Genomic DNA, 15903 nt, shown 5'->3' with positions numbered 1-15903 from the left:
CCCACAGTGGGGGGTCCTCACCACAGATGTGTTCTTATTACATCCACAGTCGCACAGGCCTAGTTTTACCCCAATATGGTCTGTAACTGTAATGCTTTCTTACTACTCCTGTGGTTTTAATCCCGTATAAATCCTCAGCATTCATCATTTTTACAGATCTGAATTTAAGCTGAATTGCCAGTGGTTTTTCAGTCCAATAGAGATGTCCTTAGATCATAGTAATGCCCTATAAATAGACATAAAAAGTTATTCTTGTACAGAAAGTGATTTGATAGTTTTATTTTTATTTTTTATTCCATATACTCAACCACCCCTGCGTGGAGTTCAATTTACCCAAAGAATAAAAAGCTCTCTGAAGACGCAAATCGAACGAATGCATGAGCTGACTTTCACGTGTAGCCATATTTGTTAAGATTGCTTGCACACTGTGTAGGACTCTCCATTTGAAATTAATGTGTCTGAAAGGAAGGAATTCCTGATAAAGCAGGACAAACCCCATTCCTGACAATGCGCCCCATTCATATCCAGGGACAAGGTCAGCGACTGGGGGTGAAAAAGCGAGGATTCCTTCATCCTGTAAGAATGCTCTGCTGCAGTTACCCACGCAATGACTAAAATTACATTACAGGAGCTCTTCCGATAAAACGCATCCTGTGTGAGTAGGGAGTGGGCCATTATTGATGCATTTATCATACAATTTCCAGTAAGTAGTTCATGACAAAGACTCTTGAATGTGCCGGATATCCTGGCGGAAAATCAAATGAACTCCACCGGCATTTGTAAAATCTCTGATTCAAGACGATTTGTGGTTATCCTAAGTATTTCTAATCCGCCACATTGACCTGCCAGATTGCTGTAGCATGGGTCTGAGCGAGTTCCAGAATATAAACTTTTTTAAAAATAATAAAAAGGATTTTCTTTACTGGTGCAATGTGATTTTTAATTTTTTTTATTCTGAAGTGTAAATATATGATGGTAGTATGTCTTGAGGTTTAATTCTCTGTAAGACCACAGCTAGGTGTTGTTTGAAAGGCCGTACAGTCCAGTTAACATGATGAAAGTTTACACACATTTGCTAATAAGCATAGTCCTTCAGTCAGGAGGCTGTGTGAAAATTAGCTGGTTGAGTTCAGCAGTGGAAGAAGCACACCACGAGACTCCTACTTTCTGACCACTGGACTTTCCACCTCTGCCACAGGGTGCGCCAGCGTCCCAGAGAGACAATGCGTCAGTAGAAGCCAGTGTCCGCCACAGTTTATTTATGGAGCCGGAGTTCTGTGGAGGATGAGGGCTGTGGTTTTGTGAGATTATGTAGCTCTACGGCTGAACTTCTCTCTGTTCCAAAGGGGAGGGAGAGTGGAATTTTAAGACGATTGGACTAAAATAAATAGCAGAGAAGCTGGAGGCCAACGTCGGCAAACAAAGAGCCAGTGAGAACCTGTCCCCTGCCCCCTGTCCCCTCCTAAAGCACCGAGAGGGGAGGTCAGCGTGCTGCAGGGCTACGCTTATAACCAAGTGTGGGCATGTCACAGCAAGAGCCGTACGGGCAGAATGCGGATGGTTCTGGCCGTGACATTAGATCTACTGTACTGGGAGTTAGGGTTAAGCTCTTATGGTTATGATTGTCTCCTCAAGGGACAAAACTGGGGTTCTCTGGACATAAAAGGACCTGATAAAACGGCGATATATTTTCTATAAATAAATCTGATATTTTTGAACAGATTAACCACACGTTTGTATGGACAGGGGGGTTGTCTGTATTTCTATAAAAACAGTCTGAGAGCATGTAACTTTTAATTTCTAACTACTGAACACAAGTAGCTTGGTACAGCTATTCTATTCCACACCACCATGTCCAGACATAAAACTAATTGGCAGAAAATGTAATTTTAAGAAACTTGACAGTGAAAAAAATTGCTTCGAAGAGCCAATTGACATAGAATGTATGATTTGGATTTGAATATGGTTTATATTTTAATTGATTAACATATGTGATTCAATCCAGCTCACTGGTTTAATAGATTTAATTACTAACGTGGAAGGATATGCAACTTTTGAAATGATCCAATGTAGTAATTTAGAAATATTTTTATTATTGGAAAAAATATTTGGTTTACTAATGGGCTACTTCTATACCACTTGGTCAGAGAACAGCCCAGTTAAGAAAAAAACTCACTGGCACCCTCTAGTGGAGTAAAGCATTCAATGCAGAATCCTGTGGGACCAATTTGCAGTGGAATATGCTGTATTCTCTTATTAAAATTACTTACACCTTCATACCTTCTCTTCAGACTCCAAGGCTTTTTCACTGCCTGTCATAGCCGCAGCTGTTATGGACCCTGCGAAAGCCAATTCTTACAAGACGATGGATGGAAAGGTCCGCCCGATTAAATCATTCAAGTATTCATCGCAAATGGGTAGATACCACTCCCCATTGTCAGTGTGCCTGGCTGCTATCTGAGAGCGCACGTGCATTACACACACCCTTCCAGTTCACGTGCCACCTCCACAATAGCGGTTTTACCGGTCGGCTCACCTATTACCCGTTTTACTACCACTGGAACTATGGTAGCAGTGGAGCCTGCAGGTGTCACAGTACTGGCCAACAACACTCTCCGACAGGGCTGCCCAGTCCTGTTCCTAGAGATCTAACATCTTGTAGGTTTACACTCCAACAGTAACGAAGCGCAACTCATTCAACAGCTAATTAGTAGAAACGGGTCTGCCAAATTACGGTTGACATTAACACGGACAGGACAGAAGATCTTCAGGAATAGTCCTGGTCAGCCCTGCTCTACTGTATGTCTGCTGCTTTCACTAATCAAACATGTCCTTCAGTACCACACACAGCTATTGCAATCGAGGCAGGTAGGTTCATCAACTTAAATACACAAAAGATTCAGCGAGAACTTTCCTGGCCTAAAAGTGACAGAAATACAAGTCTACAAAGGTGTATAATGCTGGCAAGAAACATTCATTCAACTTCTGATATTGCAATGCAAAGGGGTGCTTTCATGCATCATTGAAATTGGCAGTGTAGGACGTAATATTATTGAAAATTAAGAAGATATACGAAACTGCTGTCAGAAACGTTACACTGCTTTTAAGTATTTGCGCTGTGATGTCTGGTCTTATTCAGGGCAAGGACCTGATCAAGCACACGTCAGCTTTAGGCCTTACTATAATTCCACTAGCACCTGCTCTTCTCAAACAGTGGATCTTTTACCAAACAAACAAAACGCTACCACACACTCCAAACACGGAACCGTGAGGAAGCGACAGTCAAACGAAGCCCTGATTAGTAGGCAGAGATGCAGAGCTACTGGAATAGTTAAAAACACACACACACACACAAACACAAATGCGTGCACGCTGACACACAAACAGCAGCTCAGGAAAGGTGTGCTCCGTTTCATCAAAAGCTGTGTGCAGGTTTTATTGTTGTATTCTAAATTTACATTTAAAAAAAGAAAGTCCGCCCATGTCCTTCAACCATTATGAAAGTTAACGCACAAATTCAATGTACATCTCATCGTATTTTACACAGGAGTATAGGCATGGAGGCATGATTCAATCACAAGGCGTTCAAAACAATCATGTCAGACAAAATTCAGAATAAATAGAAGGTGCCTTTGTTAGCAGAGAGCGACAGACCACGTCTTTCTTTTAAACACCTGCATCCCTCCCCTTACACCTGGACCTGGGGTGCCTCTCGCACAGAGAGTCTAACCAATGAGAGGGAAAAAAAACCAAAACAAACAAAAAGAAAAGAAAAACAAAAAGGGACAAGAAGGGGAGAATGGCAGGGCCAGTGCATGAGTAAAACTACATTTGGTGTTCAAACAGCTTATCACTAAAACAGCACAATATATGAAGTCAGAAGCAATGTGTTTTCCATTCTTTTTGATATATATATATTTTTTGTGTCAAGAGTTCCACCGGGGCCTCCAAATTGGGTTTGTATGTTTTTTTGTGGCAGTTCACAAGTTCGGTAACAGCGCCACCTCCTGGTAGCACAGGACTGGGAGGACCATAGACAAACAGAAGACTGGGGTCACCTGACCAGTGATGTCATCACGGGGGGGGGGGGGGGGGGATTTCTGCCGCGAGATGAACACATTGCATTAAGAAGCTACTGTAGGTGCAGAATAGTCTTTAAAATAAAAATATTCCTCAATTGTTTTTACTATATCTGATTCAAAATCCTTTTCAGGTAACCCTTAAAAACAGTTAAAGAAAGCTTTGGGGTTTTTAATGACAAAGCCATTAAAACTCATGCGAGCTGCGACAACCTCATGCAGTAGTTATGGTAAACCATCCAAGCACTTTTTATTTATTAATATTGATAAATACAGACAGCAGCTTCATTAGAGATGGGGAGTTTCCTCTTCTGAATGTGGAGTTTTTTTTTGTTTTGTTTTTTTTAAATCAGGAGCAACTTCTGCCACTGTTACCTACATTTACCTGCTAAAGTAAAAAAAAATTAGTTATGTGGAATTGATTATCAATTTTTATATAGTCATATATATATGTTTTTCTCTCTCTCACACACACACTCAGCCTCTTATGAATGTACACAATGTATTAAGGGTGACACCTGAAATTACAATCACCAAAAAACAAACCCAAACAAACAAAAGAAAAAAGAAAAAAAAAGAAAAAAAAAGAAAAAAAAAAAACTTCTGTCCACTCTCACTGGCAGTTACAGCACGGGACACTGTCTGCGAGGTGTGATGTCATCAAAGAGGAGGGGCGGGGGGCTCCTTGCCTCTGCTACTCTCCGTTAGGTTTAGGTTTTCTAGGGCCACGTCTAAAGGCATGATATCTACGCATCCCATGGCCCCGAAGTCGGCGAAGTCTCGGCGCTCGTCCTCGTCCGAAGAGCTCTCCTCGCGCACCAGTGTGGAGAGCAGCAGCTCCTGCACGAACAGGCTGCGGTCGGCCCGCTCGCTCTCCACCGCCTGCCTCTCCGCCTCCGTCATCTTGGGCTCGTTCAGCCTGCGAGGGGCGGGGGGAGAGGGGAGGAGGGGTCAGGGCAAACGGTCGATGGTAAACGGACCGTTTATCCGAAACGCTTTTCGATCGATGCCTCTCGTTGGCGCATGCGCGCGCACTGAGGGCGATGGGCTGCCGATCGGCTCGTGGGGAGGAACTGGGCGTCTTGGTTGCCCTGGGCGCTGTCTTGACACACCCAGGGAGGGCAGGGGGGGAACGAACCTGCAAGCTTCCGACCGCCGGACAACCGCTCTTATCTTATTACAATTGATGCTTCTCATTCACCCGTTCACTCACGCTCACACACCGATGGAAAAAGCCTGCCATGCTAGGTACCAAACAGCTCATCGGGAGCAATTGGGGGTTAGGCGTCTTGCTCAAGGACACTTCGACACACCCAGGGCGGAGGGATCGAACCGGCGACCCTCTGACTACCAGACGACTAGCCTTACCTCACTGCGACACACCCAGCGCGGGGGGATCGGACCGGACGACCGCTGCGGGACTCACCTGGTGAGGAGGAACTGGGAGTTGTGGGAGGAGGGCGGGGTGCTGTCGGAGGGGGCGGGGTTGGCGCTGGTGCTGGTCTGCGTGACGCTGGTGCTGATGTTGCCGGGGTTACCGCGGCGCGTGGCGTTCCGGGCCGTCTCCAGCTGCTGCCGCGCTGCCTGGGCCTGCTGCCGCTCCAGCTGCAGCTGCATCTGCAACTGCTGCAGCTGAGACGCAGACGGACCGGCCGAGTTCAGCTGCGCAGAGCGCCGCACGCCCGACAGCTGAGACAACAGCTCTGCACAGAGAGAGAGAGGGAGTGAGAGAGAGGGAGGGAGGGAGAGAGGGAGAGAGAGGGAGGGAGAGAGGGAGGGAGGGAGGGAGAGAGAGAGGGAGAGAGAGAGGGAGAGAGAGGGAAAGAGGGATGGGGAGAGGTGGGGCGGAGAGAGAGAGAGAGAGGGAGAGGGGGAAAGAGGGATGGGGAGAGGGGGGGCGGAGAGAGAGAGAGAGAGGGGAGAGAGAGAGAGGGAAAGAGAGACAGGGAAAATTATGCAGCATTAATCGCCTCGCCCAGGAAAGAATGACCCTGATGCCTAGAAGGCATCATTCCAATCTCTCATTTCTCTTTTATCTACTCCCAGCTCCACCCATCGGGACAGGCTACGAGAAGTGGCAAGAAAAAGAAACAAAGATGGGGAAATCAAGAAAAACGTGAATCAGGCAAATTAGGCTCCTTCAAAAGTCAGCTCAAAGGCACATCAGTTATAGACGTGGCAGATGGAGAGAGGCGGATCCACAGGTTGATCACTTATACATCAGGCTTTCCAGAAAAATACTTCTGCGCTGATGTTTTCTTGCTCTAAGGAAGGATTGGAAGTTCCTAGCTTCTACTTCTAGCTCCTGGAAGGAACATTTAATGGGTTGGAATGCCCTTACAGATGTCGGACCTTGTCGAAAATAAGCGATTGAGCCCGAAGACTCATCTCCATTCTGCTGCCCAGATGCAGCCTGGGAGGAACCCAAACCCGCTGTCCCAACGGTCCTGGCACACCAGCCCACCTGTACAGTTAGTTACCCAAAAGAACGCGTTTCCCACAGCTTGTGTCCAACATTGTTCAACATCAACATAAATCACTATGATCACGTAGGAGCAATCTGCATCCTCTGGCTTCAACCATGAGAAGGAGGAACAAAATGAAATCTGCTTGCAGATGACCTGGTTCTGCTGTCGCTCACAGCACAATGGCTGTGGGAGGAAAATCTGGTTCTGCTGGAGAAATACTGTCAGACCTGGGCCCTGGCAGTAAACTAAAAGGATGACATTCCAGAATGGCAGTAAAGCACACACACACTTTGGGAATGAGAGACTGGAACACTGCACACATTGTGCTTAACTGGGCCTAAGAATGAGCTCCGCAGGCCATTTCAACATGGCAGCGAAAGAGCTGAGAGAGGTCGTGACGGACCTACGACGGCGAGGGTGTGTTTGTGCGGCCGCGGGTATGCGTACTTCGCACGGGAGGGCGTCCTCCTTGCTTACCTGCGATGGGGTCCATGGCTTCCCTGTTGCTGGGGGAGTAGGACGAGCTCTGGGAGGTGGACAGCCCCCCGGTGGAGCTGCTGGTAAAGTGCATGTTGGATCGGCGTGCCCGCGGCCCCCCCAGGCCCCGGCCAGGGTGAAACATCCTGCGCACATGCCGAACTCCGCTCGATTCATCCTGAGCAGCCAGGTCAAGGACAATACCCACTGCAGTACACAATACCCAATACCCACTGCAGTACACAATACCCACTGCTGTACACTATACCCACTGCAGTACACAATACCCAATACCCACTGCAGTACACAATACCCAATACCCACTGCAGTACACAATACCCACTGCTGTACACTATACCCACTGCAGTACACTATACCCATTGCTGTACACTATACCCATTGCTGTACACTATACCCACTGCAGTACACAATACCCACTGCAGTACACAATACCCACTGCAGTACACAATACCCACTGCAGTACACAATACCCATTGCTGTACACTATACCCACTGCAGTACAATACCTATTGCTGTACACTATACCCACTGCTGTACACAATACCCACTGCAGTAAGCTACATACAGTGCAGTCTGTTGCAGTAGGCCTATTGTTTGCCAATGTCTCTGACAGCCCCCCCTCCATTTCTCAGTCTCATAATGGCTTCCTTGACTTTCATTGGCACAACTACAGTCCCAATCAAGGCAAGATACTGAAAACTTTCTTCGGAATGTAGCCTACCTGACTAATTAGAAACAGCTGAGAAGCCAGCTGCCCAATTACTTCTGTTTCCCAAAAATTAGGGGACAATGTATAAAAAAAGTGTGCAATTCCTACACAGATCACCAAATATGGCTGTAAATACCCTCACAGTAAAGGTGACAGTCTGCACTGTAACCTAATTTTCATGGTTTCATTTCAAATCCAACATGCTGGAGTACAGAGCCAAAACAACAGAAATAGTACCACTGTCCTAATACTTATGGAATTCACTGTACATGCATACACGTACACATTCACACACTTCATACTCTCTACTACAGTGCCCACATACACTGCATGATATACACTACACACTGCTAAACTGCAAACACACTGCATAGACGACACATGCACTGTATACAACCGAATACACTACACACACTGCATACACACTGCATAGACCACACACACTGCACACATTATACATGTAAGGCATACACTGCACGCACACACACACTGCATATGCCACACACAAACTAGACTCACACAAACACCCCAGTGGACTTCCAAACACAGCTGCGAGAGCAGAACCCAAGCAAACCGCAAATGAATTAAAAGGATATTAAATCTCTAGGTGCTCTGTGTTCGAGTGTGAGATGTGCAGCAAAGTCATCTGTTACATGATTGGGGTCACCTCCTGGTAGTGCTGCACAGATGGGACAGATCTGAAACAGAGACATGTAGTCTAAACAGTGACCCAGCTCTGAACACCGCATCTTACATTTCTGCAAACCACCACAAATCATTTATGACAAGCACTATAAGTCACGGTGTATTTATCAGTTTTATCCCAACACGGATGCCCAGACAGCGACGAGGAAACCATCATGGGGGGGGGGTGGGGGTGCGGTTCCGGGCGGTTCCGTAAGCCCGATGGGGACTCACCACTTCCGTGGAGGTCTCGGCGTGCTCTGAAGAGACGTGTTCCTGTAGAGATGTTTCTGTGTAGCCCATTCTCCCGCAGTAAGGGCAGGTGAAGGACTGAGGTTGCTCCACTGAGAAGGCCTCCCCGCCGTAATACAAGTCTGCGGCAACAGAAAACCATGTGCCATCAAACAGCCAATCGCATTCCATGTTTTTGGACAGTATGCCCTCCTTTCATAAGGCGGAGGGTAACCCGGGCAGCCCAGTATAATTCTTCCATGAAGATCATTCCAGGGGTGCATGGATGTTCTTTTTTCCGCAAATAACATCATCCACAAAACAATAGCAGTGTTGCAGTGATAATTTAAGTCTGAGTTTACGCTATTAATGCGAGTTCACGGTGATAATGTGAGTTTAGGGCGGCAGTGCAAGTTTAAGGCATTAGTGTAAGTTTACAGTGTCAGTGCGAGTTTACCGTGTTAATGTACGTTTACAGTGTCTGTGAATTTACCACATTAATGTGTGTTAAACAATTTGACACCCATATGTAACCTTGGAGCAATGACCATAGGTATACCTTCAACGTAAAAAAAAATATCCAATCTGTCAAAATGGACACTGTGTCCCTAATTTTCTTAATGATGGTTTGTGTTCCCCCCCACACAAAAGCATACCAATGGTCATTCCTTCAGGGTTACATTACGAGCATCAAATATCAGAAAGTTCTGAGAGGTCTACGTTAAAAAGGGTCCATTTACCCCGGGAACGACCCATGAGCCACTGCTCCCCATGGAACAGGTGCATCAGGTACTTACCGAAATCTACCCTGGTTAATATACACTGCATGGGATGCTCTGTTGTGTGTCTGGTTGTGGTGGCCCCACTCTCGTAGCACGAAGCACACAGGTCGTAGTCGTAGCAAATTAAACACTTGTATCTGCGCCCTCTGAAGTTTCCTTTTAAACATGCATCACAGCTGACACCTGGAAGACAGAGAATACCATTCAGCTTCTGAAACCCACCATTCACGTACATATACAGACAGACAGACACACGCATAGTTGCGCACACACATACACAAATAACATAAGATGACAAATGACGCACACGCGCACGCACACCCACAGATAACACAAACAAGAATAGAACTGCAGATAACACACAAATATACTTTGGGCTCCAGAATTATTGGTCCCCCTGATGAATCTTCACAAAAAGTGCTATAAATAAAATAATAATAATAATAATAATAATAACAATAAAAAATACAATTATTGACTTTATTTTACAACATGCGTAAAATAGAACAGTTTATTAATGAATTAAGGAATTACTTCCCAGAAAAAAGGTTCCACAATTATTGGCACCCCTGGTTTAATACTTTGTGCAAACACCCCCGGAAAAAATGACAGCCACAAATCTTCATATAATTTGTGATTAGGTTAGAGAAGACATTTGGAGGGATTTTTGACCCACCCATATTAGACAGTACGTATGAGGGGCTTCCCCTACAATTTGCCGCCAAACATGTCCATGGTGTGTATGGCCAAAACATTCAATTTTGGTCTCATCTGACCATAGCACTCTCTTCCAGTCATAATTCCAATGAGGTTTGGCACCATACACATGGATGGCCATAATGCAACATGCTGAACTGTAGTCCCACTGAAATTTTACAAACAAACTTAATTTACAATTCAAATGCCAACCCTGCAGCACTGTAAAACTTGTTAGGGGCAACACTATTATTAAACGTGCTACTTTAACAGAACAATGAACATTCTGTCCCCCGTCTATACTGTGTATTGCAGATTAAAGGGGATGTTCCTATATAACCATAGCTGTACTCCGGAGTGACCAGGAATAGCCTAAATTATGCACTGCTCAGCAGTAGAGGGGCCTCCCCTTTCTAACACAAGCTTTATAACAGCAAGTATACGTCCGTCAAATTGGGGAAAAAATGGAGCAAATTATTATTTTTTTGAGCCCATTTCCTTGCACAGGTGATGCCTGTTTTAGGTAGCTAGCACTCATTTTATAACATGGAAATAGTGGAACTAGAAGCTTTTGGAGGACTACTGTCACCCTAACTCTAAGAAGGGCTTTGCTGTATGACTTACGGCTTAAGGTACATCTCAGCTCTAACTGTAGGCCTCTCACACTCACTCATTAACACTGTAAATTCACACTAAGACTGTAAACTCACATTAGCACAGTAAACTCACACCGACACTAAGCTCACACAAATACTGTAAATTCACACTGGCACTGTAAAGTAGCCTCAACAATGTAAACTCACATTAACACGGTAAACTCGCACTAACACCGCAAACTTACATTATCACCGCTAGTTAATCACACAGTAATACCATAGGCTCACACTTAAATAATACTGAGCAAAACTGCTGTCGTTTTGTAGATAATGTTATTAAAAAAACAACAACATGTTTTACATGGAGTCACGGGTAAGCACAGCCCAAGCAGTTTATTATGGTTATTAATTTACAAACTGAATGTGTGCTCCGTGCATACTCCATCCTGAGACACCAACATTGCTGGCACAATTGGTTTAGCACAGCGAGTCACCAGCGAGTGGTTTAGCACAGCGAGAGGTTTAGCACAGCGAGTGGTTTAGCACAGCGAGCGGTTTAGCACAGCGAGTCTCCAGCGAGTGGTTTAGCACAGCGAGCGGTTTAGCACAGCGAGTGGTTTAGCACAGCGAGTCTCCAGCGAGTGGTTTAGCACAGCGAGTGGTTTAGCACAGCGAGTGGTTTAGCACAGCGAGTGGTTTAGCACAGCGAGTGGTTTAGCACAGCGAGAGGTTTAGCACAGCGAGCGGTTTAGCACAGCGAGTGGTTTAGCACAGCGAGCGGTTTAGCACAGCGAGCGGTTTAGCACAGCGAGTGGTTTAGCACAGCGAGCGGTTTAGCACAGCGAGCGGTTTAGCACAGCGAGTGGTTTAGCACAGCGAGTCTCCAGCGAGTGGTTTTGCACGGAAATATACCAGTGCCCCCGCTTTCATATCACAATTTGACTTTTTCCAAATGTGAACTACCATTTTCATATGAAAATAAAACATTGCATAGATTACCTTTTCATGCCCTCATCTTATAAGCGAAATAATTTGAATAGTTCACATATTGAGTGTTCACATATGTACTCCTCACACGTGATTTTGGACACATGATTGTTTTCACACGGTCTTGTGTCATCGTCACGACTCCATCAGCACACAGTCCAATACAGTCAAGCTTAATCAATTCAACCCGATAAAAAGTTATTTTAAAAGATTTCCCTTACCATTTTCACAGCAAACAGAAAATGAAAGTGATATCTACAGAAACTAAAATGTAATTACATTTTATATATGCTGAATCGCTTAATTTCTGTCATTTAGTTCGCCAAATAATTACTTAACCTATGTCTTGATGTTTTTTGACTGAGGCTCAAGACCACCCTGGCAGCTCCCTGAGATCTCCTTTTGTGCCCCCCCCAGTTCAGAACCACTAGTTTAGTGAACTTCCCCACCATCCGCAGTCTACCCTGAAGGAGCTGCAGACAATCTTCCTTCTGGGAGAACTTTCCGATAGAGGCAGACCAGGGATAAATAAATATACTAAACAAAGACAAAAAACGTTGTCTGTAAACTAGCCAACTGCAGGAAGTTCAGAAGATGACAGCCTCTTTGAGTGTATGGCTTATTCACAGACATTTCCCTAGGGCATATCCGCAGTCCTGCGCCTTCTTAGTGCACTGAAAAACAATCTATGTTCAACTGTATTCGTCCAATAAAGGATTTTCATACTCAAAGCAATTAATCCCTTCTTAATTACGGCTTAACTGAAGCCTCTATCTGGATGGGGACCTGAATCTCCTGCTGTTCCAGGTGTCAATCACTTGCTGGTCAAAGCTGGTGTCGAAAAACCCTCAGGGCATATTATGATGCTGAATGGCTCAAACAGCAATTGCATACCAATTCTAACGAGCCAACTAACCACCTACTGTAGAGCTTGCAAATCATTTAACTAATGCAACTAATTAGGTGACCAGGGTGAGACCCAGGTGAGGACCATGACCAAGACACTCAGAATGAAAAGGAAAACTCTATCCGGAAGAGCCAATGGAGCTTTCATATCTAAAATAACCAGTTTTCACAAAACCCTCAATTTAGCTTTCATTGGAGTGGATCCTAGGAGCTACAACTTGGAGGCCTAAACATCCACCTCCAACTCTACCTCAACACCTGGGCTAAAACATCCACCTCCATCTGTACCTCAACACCTGGGCTAAAACACCTCCATCTGTACCTCAACCCCTGGGCTAAAACACCTCCATCTCTACCTCAACACCTGGGCTTAAACACCTCCATCTCTACCTCAACACCTGGGTTTATACACCTCCATCTCTACCTCAACACCTGGGCTTATACACCTCCATCTCTACCTCAACACCTGGGCTAAAACATCCACCTCCATCTGTACCTCAACACCTGGGCTTAAACACCTGCCTCCAACTGTCCCACAATCCCTGGGCCTGAGCCTCCACCTTTCACTGTACCTGAACACCTACCTGTAAGTAAAAACATCTGCCTCTAACTGTACCTTAACACCCACCACTCGCTACACCCAGACACTAGGGATTGAGCGTCTGCCTCTGGCTCCTGTAGATTATTTTGGTATGTACTTTTGACTTACTGTGCCATTGTTATTGTGTATCTAACATTTTTAAAATCATATCTTTAATGAGGTTTACTCTCCTTTTCAGATACACAGACCTCACTTTGAATAGCGTGGACAAATGTCCATACAATAAGACAACTTTATACTTTGGCCCAATACTTTTCTCTTATTTGAAAAAATTGTTTGGAAAAGTATGGGAAAGAATCATTAATGTCACTTTCACATGATCTGCCAGACTCATAAATGAGCATTTGAAAGTAAGTAGAGGAACTAAAATTTTAAATTAAAACACAACAAGGAATAGTTTGCACACTCTTTACATTACAACCTTTATTTGTGGGTGGGGTTTTTCCGCTACTGGATAGGTCTAGTTATGAAAAAAAAAAACATTGTTCTGGGGTGGCATGAACTACACAATACTCCATCTGAAAACTTGTGTAGCTAGTTCATCACCTCAAATGTCCAGTAGCCTTGTCTGCATGTGCCCATCGTCTAGTAGGTGCAAGAATGATAGAAACAAGATTCCATCAGATTAGCTTGTCCAACTGAGTCATTGTCACTCATCTACAGAGCACATGGACTTATATACAAGTTGAGACAACCTAGAAATGTGGTTGTATATTTTTTTAAATGTTAAAATGACAAACTACAGCCATGGGTAAGCAATTAATTAACTGAGGTAGCAGTACTGGTTAAAACTGTCTAAACCATTCAGGACTAATTTGGCAAGGTACGCGCTATAGAAGCATATTGCTAAGCACTAGATTATGTGCAGTTTGCTGAGCTAACTGTTAGCTAGCGCAACCGGCGAGGCCTAACCGAAAGAACTCATTGTTTAAAAAATAATAATCGATTTCACCAGCCATTGAACAATCACACAGATTAACTTGACTGTCTCCCCAGATTACACATTAATTTAGGCAGGTAACTTCGCCTAATTACATTCAGTTGGTAGACTAGCTAACGTTAGCTACGACATAACCACCGTTGCCATTGGTAAGTTAGCCTGCTATACAGCCAGTAAGATATTCATCTGGCGGAAACAGGTGATCTGAATCATTAATACATTATAAAGCCGAACATAAACAGCTGGTTAGCCATAAAAACTGTCGGACGACAACCATTTAACTTCAGTTCGCGATGTATTACATATTCTGTTTAAAAAAAATAAACTAAGTTACTGACTGTAAAGCAGCCAATCGCCAAATGGCCGGTTAAACTAGCGAGCTAAACAGATTTCCTAAGGTTAGCCAACAACTAAACCAGTTCCCTGCCGTTAATTAGCAGCTAAACCAGTTTCCAACCCTCAACTAGCAGCTAAACCAGTTCCCTAACACTACCTAGCATCTAAACTAGTTCCCTAACGTTAGCTGGCTAGCTTAACTCGCCTCTTACGTGAGAAGGCCGCCGTCAGGCCTCACCCCTAATGACAGTGCATTCACCACCTCCGCGGCCAGGGTCTGAACGGCCGCAGCAGATCCACGATTTCAACCCGGTAATAACAAGCAACCAAGCCAAAGTGGCCTGTGTCGAGATCACGGAGAATACAAACCGAGTCCTCTCTCCATAACTGGGGCGATAGCTGCCACGGTTTCTCCGCGAAACGTTAGCATTATGTTTGTGCCTCGTCTCTGCGCTCATTCGTCGCATGCAGACCTCAGCTCGGTAGCTGCAGCTCGCTCGGTAAAGGACCCTGGGCAAAGGGGGAAACTGCGGCCTGAGGGAAACTGCATGGCGGCGGCCATCATGAGCTTCATCCAGCGCATCTCAGTACAAACATGGCAACCCTTGACTAGCAGCTAGCATGCTAACAGCTCGCTGGCCGCTTCTCCGGCACAGTAACGTTAGCGAGTTGTGTTTTCTTCTCCTACCTTCATGTCGGGACATCATACAGACGCTGACACAGCCCCCTCCTCGGGCTCCCGGGCACGGATCACACAAGAAGATACCGCTTTTGAGAACTGAAGCCGTGACTCGGTCTCTTTTTCTTCTTTTCTCATGAAGGATCGGAGCTTCCAGCTCTTTACCTCCCCCTCGCCGTCTGTCACCGCTGTACAGATGGAGCGCTGCAGCACCGCTACCCAACCACCAGGGGGAGTAGCTTGCAACATGCTTAACGGTTCTCTGCTATCTTGACTGTGTGTAAAGAACAAGAATAAGAATAATAAAGTAATTTTTCAAAATTAGGAATAAACTCCAAAAAGTGTTTTGAATGAAGCTACCAAGCATTAATAAAGCAGGATTTTCCAAAGGATTCTTCAATAACCTCACTGCTCGCTAGCCACACCAACACCAGTTTACTCACCATCCACTCCAATGGGAGGTTATTTCTACACCCACCCGAACACCAGACTACTCGCCAAACCGACAGAATCCCCTTGATACTCTTGGGAAGTTATTTAATTATAAATGACGAGTCATTTAAAATTATGACCAGGAATGTTATTTTTCTTCTTTTGCACAGATTACACTTAACAGTATACTACTAATAAATAATTATTCATGATATATAACTACGATGCGGTCCATAAGTATTTGGCCAACATTTTTGTTGTGTTGGCTCTGTTCTCCGG

General features: G+C 44.9%; 1 protein-coding gene across 1 annotated transcript; it reads right to left on the bottom strand.

Annotated features, from left to right (window-relative positions):
• Window positions 1–3406: 3406 nt before the first annotated feature.
• kcmf1 (potassium channel modulatory factor 1) lies at window positions 3407–15439 on the bottom strand. Its single transcript, XM_061260864.1, has 7 exons — window positions 15202–15439; window positions 9467–9634; window positions 8673–8812; window positions 8351–8452; window positions 7025–7202; window positions 5506–5782; window positions 3407–4998 (listed from the first exon to the last, which is right to left on the bottom strand). Exons 1-7 carry the CDS (start codon window positions 15218–15220, stop codon window positions 4740–4742), a joined length of 1143 nt encoding a protein of 380 aa, XP_061116848.1. The 5' UTR covers window positions 15221–15439; the 3' UTR covers window positions 3407–4739.
• Between the last annotated feature and the right edge of the window lie 464 nt (window positions 15440–15903).

This window comes from Conger conger, chromosome 11 (genome assembly GCF_963514075.1).
Source record: "Conger conger chromosome 11, fConCon1.1, whole genome shotgun sequence".
In the NCBI taxonomy this organism is placed as follows: Eukaryota; Metazoa; Chordata; class Actinopteri; order Anguilliformes; family Congridae; genus Conger; species Conger conger.
Note: the sequence above shows the minus strand (reverse complement) of the source record. Positions and strands in the feature narration are given on the sequence as shown.

Coding starts and splice junctions, on each gene's coding strand:
- kcmf1 (XM_061260864.1), bottom strand. Junction 8,453..8,672: donor CCGAGACCTCCACGGAAGTG/GTGAGTCCCCAT, acceptor TCTCTGTTTCAG/ATCTGTCCCATCTGTGCAGC. Junction 7,203..8,350: donor ACAGAGCACCTAGAGATTTA/ATATCCTTTTAA, acceptor CTGGCTGCTCAG/GATGAATCGAGCGGAGTTCG.